Here is a 14,037-nt window from a genome sequence, read left to right on the forward strand (position 1 = left end):
TGACAGCAACGCACAGGGTTGTGTTGAACAGGAGAAAATAGAGTTCTGGGTTGAGCTGTGAGGTCCTGGGTGCTTTCTGAGCTTGGTTGGGGTTTTTCGTTTTTTGTTTTTTAATTTTTTAAAAATTGATTTTCTAATTTTACATCCAAGTATTTAAGAAGCAACATGGCAGCTGGGTTAACCGATAAGTCAATAGCTCACAAGTATTTTTAATACCAATCTCAAAGCACCACATTAAATGTTTCCTCTCTTTTCTCCTTAGCATTCACTGTCTCATACTCAAACCTATACAATTCTTTATATCAGTTGAATAAAAGTAACGTTCTTACAGTTATCAATCGTTTTTAGCTTACACCTATCCTACTTATTTTAACATCCGATCTTTATAGACAGTCCATGTCCTAATTAGTTTTCCCAATTTTTAATTTCCCGTTAGTATTTGAATTTAACATTCATCGATTATAATTTCCAGATTTTGAGTTACCAAAATTCCCATTATCCAATTCATCACAAAGTCTAATATTCAGGTTTCACATCTTATCTGGTTGGTTTTTTTTTTTTGCTGACATTTCGTTACCTGACTAGATACTGAATGCAAATAGCAAACTATATCTCAAACAAGGAATTGTTAACTCAGAAAAACAATTAAAGAGTAAACAATAGCCCAATCAAGGGACCTCCAGGGACTCTCCCACAAACATCGGTAGGTCAAGTCACTTCAACAAAGAGGATCAGGGGACTGGAGGCTAAAACATATAAGGAACAGTTGCTGGAATTGGGCATGTCCAGTTTAATGAAGAGAAGGACCAGGGGGGACATGATAGCAATGTCCCAGTATTTGAGGGGCTGCCCCAAAGAAGAGGGAGTCAAGCTATTCTCCAAAGCCCCTGAAGGCAGGACAAGAAGCAACGGATGGAAACTAATCAAGGAGAGAAGCAACCTAGAACTAAGGAGAAACTTCCTGACAGTTAGAACAATTAACCAGTGGAACAACCTGCCTCCAGAAGCAGTGAATGCTCCAACACTGGAGGTTTTTAAGAAGAGACTGGACAGCCGTTTGTACGAAATGGTATAGGGTTTCCTGCCTGAGCAGGGGGTTCGGCTAGATGACCTTCAATGTCCCTTCCAACTTTTTTATTTTTATTTTTTTTTTTTTTTTTATTATTATTATTATTATTATTATTATTATTATTATTATTATTATTATTATTATTATTATTATTATTATTATATGAACCTCACTCCCTTCTAACACTGATGAGATTACTTAGTTGGGTCATGAGACGTCTGCAAGAAAGCCACCAAGCTCAGAGAGCACCAAGGACCCCCAGAGTCCTCCTCCTCCTCCTCCTCCTCCTCCTCCTCCTCCTCCTCCTCCTCCTCCTGCTTCTCAAACCCCACCCCCTTCTAGCATTGATGACGTTACTTAGTTAGGTAAGGAAAGATCTGCAAGAAAACAAGCTCAGAGACCACCAAGGACCCCATAGTCTTCATCGTCCTCCTCCTCCTCCTCTCTGCAAACCCCACTCCCTTCTAGCACTGATGATGTTTCCCAGTTGAGTCATGAAATGTCTGCAAGAAAACAACCAAGCTCAGAGAGCACCAAGGACCCTACAGTCCTCCTGCTCCTCCTCCTCCTCCTCCTCCTGCTCCTCTTCCTCCTCCTCTCCCTTCTAATACCGATATTACCTAGTTGGGTAATGGAATTTCTGCAAGGAAACAACAAAGCTCAGAGAAACCCAGATAAGAAAGAGAAACCCAGATAAGCAGGGATTAACACCAGACAAACACTCAAGTAGAAAACAATATCCTAATCAAGGAACTACCAAGAGAGAGAGGAAATCACACTCCCACCAACACTGCCAGGGTAAGCAACTGCATATCAAAAAGCAGCAGACTTCATACTCCTTCATACTTATGACTTTAATCTAATGTCTGCCAGAAAGCAACCAAGCTTAAGGAGCACCATGGACCCCACACAGGATTATCAGTTTCTATGCTTGGGGCTCCCTAAAAGCACTCAGCGTTCCACATTGCTGTTCTCTACCCGTCACTGAGTCAACAAAAAATTAATTGGGTGTAAAATGTCTGAATGGCTGGCCCGTGCTTTTGTTTGCGAGTCTTTGGAAACAGAGTCTCGGTCAGCTTTTATCCACCTTGAGGCTGCCCTAAGAATCCAAGAGAAGCTGCACTTTCAAACTCTGGAGAACTAATGACTGCCTCTCTTACTAGCAGGAGATGTCCCAAAGGTGCTTTTTCTCAGGAGGCAACTGGACTTTCTTGTTTTTCTTTGAAGACCTTTCGCTTCTCATCCCAGAAGCTTCTTCGGGTTCTGACTGGATGGTGGGGAATGGAAGGATTTATAGTCCTTGCAGACAGCTGGTCATTTGCCTTCTCTTAGAGAGTCCTTGAGGCCACCTGGAGGTTTACCTGTGTCCTCAGGGTCACCTGAGTGGTGCAAAGGGGTGTGGAGCCTTCTTGGAACTGCTGAAAGGACTATTGTAGAAGGACGACACAGATAAACCTCCAAACCTCCAGGTGGCCTCAACGACTCTAAAAGGATGCAAATGACCAGCTGTCTGCAAGGAGTATAAATCCTTCCATTCCCCACCATCCAATCAGAACTTGAAGAAGCTTCTGGGATGAGAAGGGAAACGTCTTCAAGGAAAAACAAGGAAGTCCAGTTGCCTCCTGAAAAAGCATCTTCGGGATAAGTATGACCTGGATGACTGAGAATTTCCAGAGACGTTTAGCAGGAGATGGGACTGTGAGCCACACATTTAAAAGAAATATTATGATTCCATGCAAGTGGGGAAGAGCTTTTAGTAAAAAAAAATGGGGTGTCTAAACAGATGTTGGGGTCTCCATTCAGATGGACCTTTAAGCTGGTTGTCCTAGGAATCTTTGTTCTCAGCCCAATGAGCTGAGGCACCCCAGTTACAATGCTTTATCCCCATCGGAAGGATGTGGAAGCCCACCCATCTAAAAGTTAAAAAAAAAGGAAGATAAAGGCAGGACAAGTGAGAACCAGGGTTTATTTGAGTTGGTTTAAATTATTTTACTTTATTATTTTAATTTTATTTTGCCGCCCATCTCACCTAGAGTCTTCAGATCTGAAGCTCTAAAAACTCTTCAGTCACACCTGCCCTGGTCAGGTTCAAAATTGACTACTGCAATATACTCTACATGGGGCTGACCTTGAAGGGTATCCAGATGCTGTCTTGTCTCAGTTTCATCCACCTGTCCCACCTGGGCAAGCTGGGAGGGCCTGTTGATTCAAGAACTTTGACTAGGGGGATTCTGGGAGTTGAAGTCCACAGATTTTAAAGTTGCCAGAATTGAAAAGCGTGCTTTACGTAGGTAGCCCTTGACTTACAGCTATTCGTTTAGTTCGACGGCACTGGAAAAAGTGACTTACGACCGTTTTTTTCATACTTAACAACCTTCGCAGCGTCCCCCGTGGTCACGTGGTTAAAATTCGGGCGCTCGGCAACTGACTCGTACTTACGACGGTTGCCGCGTTCCGGGATCAGGTGATCCCCTTTTGCCACCTTCCGGCAAGCAAAGTCCACGGGGAAGCCGGATTCACTTAACAACCGTGTTACTCACTTAGCAACTGCTGTGATTCACTTAACAAGTGAAAGCCAACAAGGTCGTAAAATGGGGGGGGCAAAAGCCGCTTGACAACTGTCTTGCTTAGCGATGGGAAACTTGGGGCTGCACTGTGGTCGTAAGTCGAGGACTGCCTGTATCTGGGAATCTCTGCTAACTTTCCTTCCTTCCTCCCCCTCCCCTCCCCTCCCCCGCATCAATAGTGGGTGATTTGGAGTGTCTTGCTCTGGAGTGCTCTGACCCATGCTTCCCAGCACACCTTCGAATGGAAAGACCCCAACAGCCATAAGAAGCTGCTGTGCCAGAAGTGCCGCCCTGGGATGAGCATGGCTAAGCCTTGCACGGAGGACAGGCCCACCGTGTGCCAGCCGTGTGCCAACGAGCACTACACCGAGTATTGGAACTACCTGGACAGGTGCTTGTACTGCAGCATCCGCTGTAACAGCCTGGAGGTGGAGGTGGTGCCGTGCAACAAGACCCACAACAGGGTGTGCAAGTGCAAGCCGGGCTACCATGCCGAGTCGCTCTTTTGCATCAAGCACTCAAAGTGCCCGTTGGGAAGTGGAGTGCTGAAGCCTGGTAGGTACCAGGGCAGGGAGTCAGCAACCCTGCTCCACGGGGGTGGGGGTGGGGGGTGGGGAAGCGGGGGCATGAACTGGGATTGAGCAGGAACAGGCTGACATCTCTTGGTGGGAAGGCTGAAGAGGCATCTCTTCTCACTGGTGTTCCTCACTCTCAGCAACTTTAAGATGAGTCATTTCTCTCTCTCTCTCTCTCTCTCTCTCTCTCTCTCTCTCTTTCTTTCTTTCTTCCTTCCTCCCTCTCTCCCTCCCACCCGCTCTTTCTTTCTTTCTTCATTCATTTCTTCCTTTCCTTCATCCTCCCTCCCTCTCTTTCTTTTTCTTTCTTTCTTTCTTTCTTTCTTTCTTTCTTTCTTTCTTTCTTTCTTTCTTTCTTTCTTTCTTTCTTTCTTTCTTTCTTTCTTCCTTCCTTCCTCCCTCTTTCTTTCTTCCTTCCTTGCTCCCTCTCTCCCTCCCACCCGCTCTTTCTTTCTTTCTTCATTCATTTCTTCCTTTCTTTCATCCTCCCTCTCTTTCTCTTTCTCTTTCTCTTTCTTTCTTTCTTTCTTTCTTTCTTTCTTTCTTTCTTTCTTTCTTTCTTTCTTTCTTTCTTTCTTTCTTTCTTTCTTTCTTTCTTTCTTTCTTTCTTTCTTTCTTTCTTTCTTTCTTTCTTTCTTTCTTTCTTTCTTTCTTTCTTTCTTTCTTTCTTTCTTTCTTTCTTTCTTTCTTTCTTCCTTCCTTCCCTTCTCCCTCCCACCCTCCCTCCCTCTATCCTTCTTCCTCCCTCCCTCTATCCTTCTTCCTCCCTCCCTCTTTCCTTCCTTCCTTCTTCCTCTCTCTCTCCATCGCTCCCTCTTTTCTTCCTTCCTTCCTTCCTTCCTTCCTTCTTTCCTGTGTAGTCTGCAGTTCTAGGAGGGAGGGGTTGCATCCTACAGGAGCAAGAGACAATTCAGTTCAAAAGGTTTGTGTGAGAGAAAGAGGGTGAAGACGGCTCCTCCCTAACAGTTCCCAGAGTACATGCTTTATAGGGCAGGTAGCCTGTTTTGGTTGGGCAAGATTCTGTCGGTGGGTGAGGAACGATAAAGATATTTGAAGAATCACAGTCTGTCTTTCTAGGGTTTGGGAGCCTGATCCCTCCCTCCCTCCCTCCCTCCCTTCCTTCCTTCCTTCCTTCCTTCCTTCCTTCCTTCCTTCCTTCCTTCCTTCCTTCTTCTTCTTCCCTTTCTCCCTCTCTCCCTTTCTTCCTGATCCACTTTCTTCCTCCTTTCCTCTCCTCTCCCCTCCATTCCATTCCACTCCACCCCACTCCATTCTCCTTCTTCTCCCTTGCCTTCTTTTCTCTTCTCCCGTTTTAAAATTTTTACTTTATTATTTTGACGTGCATTTATAAAGTCCCCCAACTCCTGCAATCTGTCTGTAAGGCAGCAGCCACTGAAAGCAGTTTGAGAATAAGCGAGACCTCCTTTTCTGCTTCCATTTTTCTAGGTAACCCACAAGAAGATACCCAGTGCAGAGTTTGTACAGAGGGGACCTTTTCCAGCAACCACTCCAGCAAAGATCCCTGCCAGGCCCACCAGAACTGCTCCGTGCAAGGCCTTCAGGTCAACGTGCCTGGCACCCGGTTCCATGATACCCTCTGCACCTCCTGCACGCCTGGGAAAGGCTCGGAGGAGGGCTCAGGTAAGACACCCCCCCCCCCGAGACTACAGGTAGTCCTCAACTTAGAAACACAAGGCAGAACTAGAACTCAACGTCTCCTGGTGATTGGCCCAAAGTCACCCAGCCGGCTTTCATGCCTAAGGCGGAACTAGAACTCACTGTCTCCTGGTGATTGGCCCAACGTCACTCAGCCGGCTTTCATGCCTAAGGCGAGACTAGAACTCACCGTCTCCTGGTGATTGGCTCAAAGTCACCCAGCCAGATTTCATGCCTAAGGCGGGACTAGAATTCACCTTGTGATTGACCCAAAATCACCCAGCTGGCTTTCATGCCTAAGGCGGGACTAGAACTCACCGTCTCCTGGTGATTGACCCAAAATCACCCAGCTGGCTTTCATGCCTAAAGCGAGACTAGAACTCACCGTCTCCTGGTGATTGGTCCAAAGTTACCCAGCTGGCTTTCATGCCTAAGGCGGCACTAGAACTCACTGTCACTTTCTAGGCTGGTGCTTTAACCATTAGACCAAACTGGCTCTCCAAAGTGGCATGCTTTATGCCCAGCATCTCTTATTTGATGTGTTCCTCACCCACTCTATTCTCTTCTAGGGACTGGGGAGTGTCACGAGGCCGCCCTTGACTTTGTAGCCTTCCAACTCAAGTCCCCGCGAAAGCTCCGGCGTCTGTATCGTAAGCTCACCCAAAGTCCTCCTGGGACAGAGAAGAAGAAGGCCCCCGAAGAGCTCCAGGTGGACCTCCACGCCTACCTGCTCCAGCTCAAGACCCTGCACGGGAAAGAGCGAGCGTGGGAGATGGTCCAGGAAGCCCTGGAGAAGATGAAGTTGGTGCACGTTCTGCAGAGCATCCAGAAGAGATTCTCCGTGGGCTTATGAGAACAACTTGAAACGGGATTTATTATCGTCGTAAGAACAGGTCTTCAGATTGTCGGTCACGCCTGCGCGGACCTGGATCGTCGAGTTCAATTATTTATACAAAAGCTAGCTTTTTTTAAAAAAAAAAATCAGATTTCCCAGTTTCTATTAGGCAATCGATTTGGGCAGTGGTGGGATTCAAACAGGCAAACAACCAGTTCTCTGTGGTGGATGCCGCTTCCGGAAGTCCGTTCCTGGGCCTGGGCAACCAAAAATTAGCTACCGGTTCTGCCGAAGTGGTGCGAACCGGCTGAATCGCACCACTGGATTTGGGGGGGAGGGGGAGGGGGCGGAGAGAAAAGTGCTGTGGAAAAGAATGGGGGTGTGTGTCTTTCTCCGTCTCTAATGCAGTCTACCCAACACTGCGCAGACTGCTTTAGGGAAGCAGAACAGACCCCCCTCCATCCTTCCTTGGACCATGCGGCTATGTCCCAGCAGAAGCCGCCATTTTGGAGTGACCGCAACTTCCTTACAACTGCTTAGAAAATGGCGTTCGCCATTTCTGGGATGCAACCCAGAAATCTCTCCTAACTTCGAATGATCACTAAGTGACCGGTCTTAAGTGGAGGACTACGTCTCTGCAGATGTGTATTTTGGTGAAGTGCTGCATACGTTTTGACCCTGTAGGGGAGGGGGGGTCTTCAAACCTGTCCCTTTTATGACTTGTGGACTTCGACTCCCAGAATTCCTCAGCCAGGTGTCTGTCTGAGGAATTCTGGGAGTCGAAGTCCACAAGTCATAAAAGGGACAGGTTTGAAGACCCCCTGCTGTAGATGATCAAGGTGGAGGTCCTCAGAGATTTGGGAAGCGCCCAGATCCTGTTGGGTCAACATGCTGGCCTGTCCCTCCCTTTGGAGGCCATTATTATAGCCCTATATTTAGGGATTAGTTTGGAGCGACTGTATGCTGTTTTTAGGAATTATTAATTTTTTTTGGGGGGGTGTTGCTTCTAGGAATTAAGTTTGTTCTTCCAGAATGTGAATTTCTCAGGGGTGGCCTGTCCTCATAGGGGATCACCTCGAGAGCCAAGGACAGGTAGCTCTTGACTTACGATTGTTGGCTTAGCAACTCTTCAAAGATACAACTGCACTGAAAACAGTGGTTTACGACCAGTGGTGGGATTCAAATAGGTGAACAACCGGTTCTCTGTGGTGGATGCCGCTTCCAGAAGTCCATTCTGGGCCTGGGCAACAAGAAATTAGCTACTGGTTGTGCCAAAGCTGTGCGAACCGGTTGAATCCCACCACTGTTTACGACCAATCCTCGCACGTACAACTGGTACAGTATCCCATGATCACTTGATCAAAAATCAGACTCTTGGCCACTGGTGTTATTTATGACGGCTGCAGCATCCTGGGTGTGTGTGTGTGTCACGTGATCACAGCTTGCAACCTTCCCCCAGTGAGCTCAGTGACAAGCAAAGACCAAGGGAGAAGCCAGATTTGCTGAACAACGGCGTGATTCAGTTAATGACCATGTGGTTTTGCTTAACCGCCACACCAGAAAAGGTTGTAAAATTGGGTGCAGCTCCACTTAATGACCACATGCCGTACTGAGAGGCATTGTGATCCCAATCGGAACTTGAGGGCTAACCTGTAAGGCACCCAAACTCTGAGAAATACCAATACGTTGTGATGGTTTTGTGATCGTTTCCAAGGGTACCAGTTACAGGCAGCTGAACGGGCCCATCCCTGTGTGTCTTGCTTTTCTGCACTGTGCATTCTGCGTATGTCTGCACATCTACATTTCTTAGTCTAATCATGGTCTGTTTCAAGCAAGGGTAGTGTGTCTACTTTTACTCTGCGCCTCCTTCTTTTCAGCGTCAGAGACGTTTTTTTGTCCTCAAACTGTTTCTTCACATTCGGGGAAAGATTACCACAGTTGTGTAGTAGGGAACCAAGGAAGGAAATTGGATGGAGCAAGTGGTTGCAGCCAGCCCTGAGCTGTGTGTAAGGTGGCTGACAGTCTCCAGATTATGCTCCACGCCAAAATATTGTACCCCAAACTATTGGAGAGTACAAGATGCTTGGGGAATTTGGAGTCTGATTGACCAGAACAGAGTTTCTCAACCTTTCATTGTTGAATTGTGGGATCCTTGGTGCTCTCTGAGCTTCATGGTTTACTAGGCGATGTTTCATGACCCAACTAGGTAACATCCTCAGTGATAGAAGGCAGGGTGTGTGTGGAGTGAGGAGGAGGAGGAGGAGGAGGAGGAGGAGGAAGAGAACGGGAGAGGAGGAGGAAGGAGAGGAAGAAGACAATGACTTTGGGGTCCTTGGTGCTCTCTGAGATGGGTGGCCTTCTTGCAGATGTTTCATGACCCAACTAGGTCACATTATCAGTGCTAGAAGGGAGTGATGTTTTGCACTGATGTTGTTACCCAATTGGGTCACGAAACGTCTGCCCAGAAAACAACCAAGCTTAAAAAACGTCCAGGAGTCCACCGTTTCTCAACTGTACCGGATGGGGAATTCTGGGAATTATCCATGTTGAGAAGGCAGGGAAACCTTGTACTAGAAGCCGTCTTCCCCTTCTCGGGCATGGGATGTCCATGCCAAAGGGTTGATGGTCATCGTTTCCAGCGTCAAGCCTTGAACTCACTTCCCACGCCAATCCCAGTTTCTGAGTTTGGGGGAAACTGAATCTGAGTGAGAGATCTAATCCTGGCTACGGGTAGCAACCCCTCCCTCTGGCTTCCCACCGACAGCTTGTCAATCATGGTTGGAAAGGGCTGGCTCTCCAAAACCCGATGTGCAGGTTCGGAGGTTTTGCTGGTTAAAAAATACAGGAAACCAGAAGTTGCCTCCAAGCTTTACGTTTTTTATTCAGCTGAACAAAAAGACGGGCTCCTCTAAAAGAGAGCGGCCCTGAAAGACAAGACATCCTTGTATTTATTCTTTCTGGTTAAAATAAGCAAGCCATCCAGCAAAGTCCTTTCAAACCATGATTGACAAGCCCCTTGTTACATTGGCCGTGCTTGTTGAGAAGGGACACGTCTGACCCAGTCCTCGTGTTTCGACTGCCAACTAGGTAACATCCTCAGTGCTAGAAGGCAGGGGGTGTGTGGAGGGAGGAGGAGGAGGAGGAGGAGGAGGACGATGACTTTGGGGTCCTTGGTGCTGTCTGAGATGGGTGGTCTTCTTGGGTCAGACATGTCCCTTCTCAACAAGCGCTGATCTTAGTGGTTCCATCACACTTGTGTGGTGGGTCCCAGCAGCACAGAACAAATTCAGGGGTGAAGAGTCAGTGGGCTGGACTTCCAGGAAGGTGGACCTTGGGGTGTGGTGGGGGAGAACAGATAAGCCACCTCTGGCACCCCGTGGACTTACTGTGTCTCATTAAAAGCTCCCCAGACTTGATTATTCTCGAAGAAACGCTCTTGTTTTCCCCACCTTGACTGCAAGAAAATCGCCTTTCAACCCTTATAAAAGTTCTTCCTTCTACCTAACTTGTGTTTTGTCTGTAAAACTGTCTACTACAGGTAGCCCTCGACTTACGACTGTTCATTTGGGGACCGTGCAAAGTTACAACGGCACTGGGGGAAAAAAAGGGATCGTGACCATTTTTGTCGATCAGAAGGTCGGCAGTTTGGCGGGTCGAATCCCGAGTGCCGCGTAACAGAGTGAGCGCTTGTTACTCGTCCCAGCTTCTGCCAACCTAGCAGTTCGAAAGCACGTAAAAATGCAAGTAGGAAAATAGGGACCACTACGGTGGGAAGGTAACAGCATTCCGTGCGCCTTTGGCGTCTAGTCATGCCGGTCACATGACCACGGAGATGTCCTCGGACAAGCGCTGGCTCTTCGGCTTTGAAACGGAGATGAGCACCGGCCCCTAGAGTCGGAAACGACTAGCACACATGTGTGGGGGAACCTTTACCTTTACAACCATTTTTAACACAGCCATTGCAGCATCCGAATGGTCACGTGATCAAAATTCAGAGGCTTGGCAACTGACATGTACTTAGGATGGTTGCATTGCATGGCCCCAGGGGTCACGCGATCCCCTTTTGCGACCTGACGACAAGCAAAGTCAGTGGGGGAAGCCAGACTCAATTAAGGGCCGTGTTACTAACTTAACAACTGCAGTGGTTCGCTTTAACAAACTGCGGCAAGGAAGGTCGTAAAATGGGGCAGAGCTCACCGAACCACTGTCTCGCTTAGCAACAGAAATTTAGGGGGGTCGACCTTGGTCGTAAGTCGAGGACTACCTGTGCCTTCGTTTCTGAGTGACTTCGTAAGTTCACTTCGTTATCGCTTGTCCTCACAGCCTCAAAGACCCATGTTAAGCCACTCTGGAAAGAGTGGATTATTTAGAACATAGATTTTATTTTTCTTAGATTTATATTTTTTTAAGCTTGTGTACAATTAAGGGAAAGTCGCTGAAATGTTAATAAATACACTGACTCCTGCTGTGTATGCTGGCCTGACAGCCGCGGATAGGAAAGCATTACAGAGGGTGGTGAGCACAGCACAAGACATTGTGGGCTGTCCCCTGACACCACTGGATGACCTCGCCAGGGCTCGCTGCCTTAGAAGAGGGAGGAAAATTCTCAGGGACGACTCACACCCTGGACGGTATCTCTTTACTCTCCTACCGTCGGGTAGGAGATACAAGAGTATAGCCAGCTGCACCAACAGGCTGAAAAACAGCTTCTATCCGTGGGCTGTTAGGCTTTTGAATGAGAAATAACTTTTGTGAACTTTTGTGAATTTTATGCAGAATTGACTTGGGAGGCCGGTGTGTGGTGTAGTTGGTTCACATGGTATTGTAAGATGGAGGGTTTGTTGTCACTGTGTGTTGGGGTGGGTGGGTGGGAGCACAAAGGGAGGCTCAGCTAATCTCAATGTACACATAGTTGTACTTTGACAATAAAGGTTCATTTCATCTCATTTCAAAAATCTTTTCTTCTTCCGGTAAAAGTGTCCTAGGTATTGTTTGTGACAACTCATCCTTCTGGGCCCCAAAATAAACCCTTAAAATGGGGAATTCTGGGAGTTCAAGCCATCAATTTATTATTACAGCCAAAGGCCAACTGAACACAAGAAGACATAGCAATATATTACAATCAATGATGCAATCAATGGGTAACCAAGGTCTGCCTTGGTTATACAGACAGTATAACATAAACTAGCTACCTTCAGAAAAACTGAATCATACTAGCCTGAGAATAAGAATACATTGGGTATAGTCCAATGCTGGATAAAAACATGGAATAAAATTAATTACAAAAGATTATTAAAAAGATCTAAAATATTTATTTGTGTTTCTGGCGAATCCCCAGTGCCGTTGCGCAGAGTCTAGCTGCCTGCACCGTGATCATTGCTTGCCCGTCCTTAAGCAGCCACTGGAGATAAATACTTTCCCAACAAACCAGGATACCTGTCAATTATGGGGAGGAGGTGGTTTTTCCGAATGGCTGTGTAGAAGGAACATCGAAGGAGTATGTGTCCAATGGTCTCCACCTCTCCTGAGCCACAGGATCAGAGTCTTTCTGCCAACGGAGTCTTTTTATACTCGCCGTACAGGGCGGCCGATGGAAACGCACGGCACCGTGCGAGCAGAAATGCTTTCCGGTGGTTTACTGACGCCAACTGACTAAGATAACTGGCAGGTGTAACCACGTATCTAATAGAGTCTGGAGCCCGAAACAGCAGAGCTATGCCTAAGTCCGCTTGTTGAAGTCCACACATCTTAACATTGCCACATTATTCCAGATCATTCTATCCGGGGTCAAAACAGCCACTGCCATGAATCCTTGTCCTTCTTTGCCTGCACTTATCAAAACATTCTTGAGTGACACCATACAGAGCAGGGGTCCCCAACCCCTGGGCCATGGACCGGGCCCGGGCCGTGGCATGCCAGCAACCGGTCCGCACAAACAAGCAAAGCCCCATCCGCGGGATGCAGGCAGCACACAAAACCACGCCTCCTCCAGTCCACGGAAAAACCTCTCTCCACGGAACCGGTCCCTAGTGGTGCCCAAAAGGTTTGGGACCTCTGACACAGAGAACATTTATTCTGATGATGAAAAATATATTGCTTCCTTCCTTACCTATTTTGGTTTATCTTTGTTGTGACTCAGGGCCAGCCTGTGGGTCCGACAGCCGGCTCTGATGTATCGGATGACTCTGAGGGGGAGGAGGGAAACGAACCGGCTGATGATGGTTTGGAGGAGGGAAACGAACCGGCTGATGATGGTTTGGAGGCTTTGCAGAGTCCTCAGCCGGGGACCTCTTCTCAGCTGCGTGAGCCCGAGAGTGCGGAGGAAGATGACCCACAGCTGGCCCTGTTCAAGGACGCCCGACGCAGGAGGCAGTCAAGCAGGAACAAACAAAGAAAGGCTGCAGGACTCCTCGGGAGGAGGCACAGGGAGACCACGCCCTGAGCTCTCTATAAAAGGAGTGTTTGGGGAGGGGCTGGTTGCTGAAAGCAACTTTTCCGCTTGAGAAGACAAGCTCTAGTGTTTTTGTTAGCTGCGTAATTAAATCTTGGCAGAAGCCTTTTAGCCTTGGACGCTTTCCAGTCTCTTCTTTTTGAATAGGGGTTGCGAGAAGAGGGCTGGTTCAGAACAGTTTGCTTTCAGCCACCCACCCCTTATTACTTCGATGGAGCAGCTTCTTGCCGAGAATGCCCAGCTTAACCAGCAACTCACCTTGCTGGCCACTCAGGTGGCACAACTGCAGGCTCAGGTACATGCTGCCCCCCCACCCAGGAGGAAATGTCAGATAGCTATGCCGGATAAATTTGCTGGTAAACCAGAACTGTTTCCTGCCTTCCTGGGACAATGCCAGCTTTATATCAGCGTGAGAGCAGCTGATTTCCCCACTGACCGAGATAAGGTGGGATTCGTGTTGAGCCTTCTGTCGGGTGATGCAGCTCGTTGGGGCACGCCTCTGTTGGCACAGCCTAGCCCTTTGTTGGATAACTTTGGGGGGTTTTGTGACCATATGCGCCTCATGTACGAGGACCCGATTAAGGCGCAGACTGCCACCCGACGCCTGAAAGCTTTGAGGCAGGGTCAGCGCCCTCTACAGGCCTATATCAGCGATTTCCGGCTGCTTAGCCAGGATTCCGCCTGGAATGAGGCTGCGCTCGTGGATGCCTTTCAGGATGGCTTGTCAGAGGAGATGTTGCATGAGCTGGCCCGCGTGGACATTCCCTCAGACCTGAATGGGCTGATCCATCTTTGTCTGCGGATCGATGCCCGGCTGCAGCAGCGTAAGAGTCGCCGTGCCACCCCACAGACCCCTGCCGCCCCTGTTGTGCGTGAGCCCCCAG

General features: G+C 48.0%; 1 protein-coding gene across 1 annotated transcript; it reads left to right on the forward strand.

Annotated features, from left to right (window-relative positions):
- Positions 1 to 2,725: 2,725 nt before the first annotated feature.
- On the forward strand, positions 2,726 to 6,822 carry LOC308665570 (tumor necrosis factor receptor superfamily member 6B-like; the record flags this gene model as incomplete). The annotated part of the gene is made up of 4 exons (XM_081323634.1): positions 2,726 to 2,767; positions 3,816 to 4,191; positions 5,658 to 5,852; positions 6,437 to 6,822. 4 exons carry the CDS (start codon positions 2,726 to 2,728, stop codon positions 6,718 to 6,720), a joined length of 897 nt encoding a protein of 298 aa, XP_081179760.1. The 3' UTR covers positions 6,721 to 6,822.
- Between the last annotated feature and the right edge of the window lie 7,215 nt (positions 6,823 to 14,037).

The sequence above is a fragment of the Vipera berus genome (genome assembly GCF_964194415.1).
Source record: "Vipera berus genome assembly, chromosome: 3".
Taxonomy (NCBI): Eukaryota; Metazoa; Chordata; class Lepidosauria; order Squamata; family Viperidae; genus Vipera; species Vipera berus.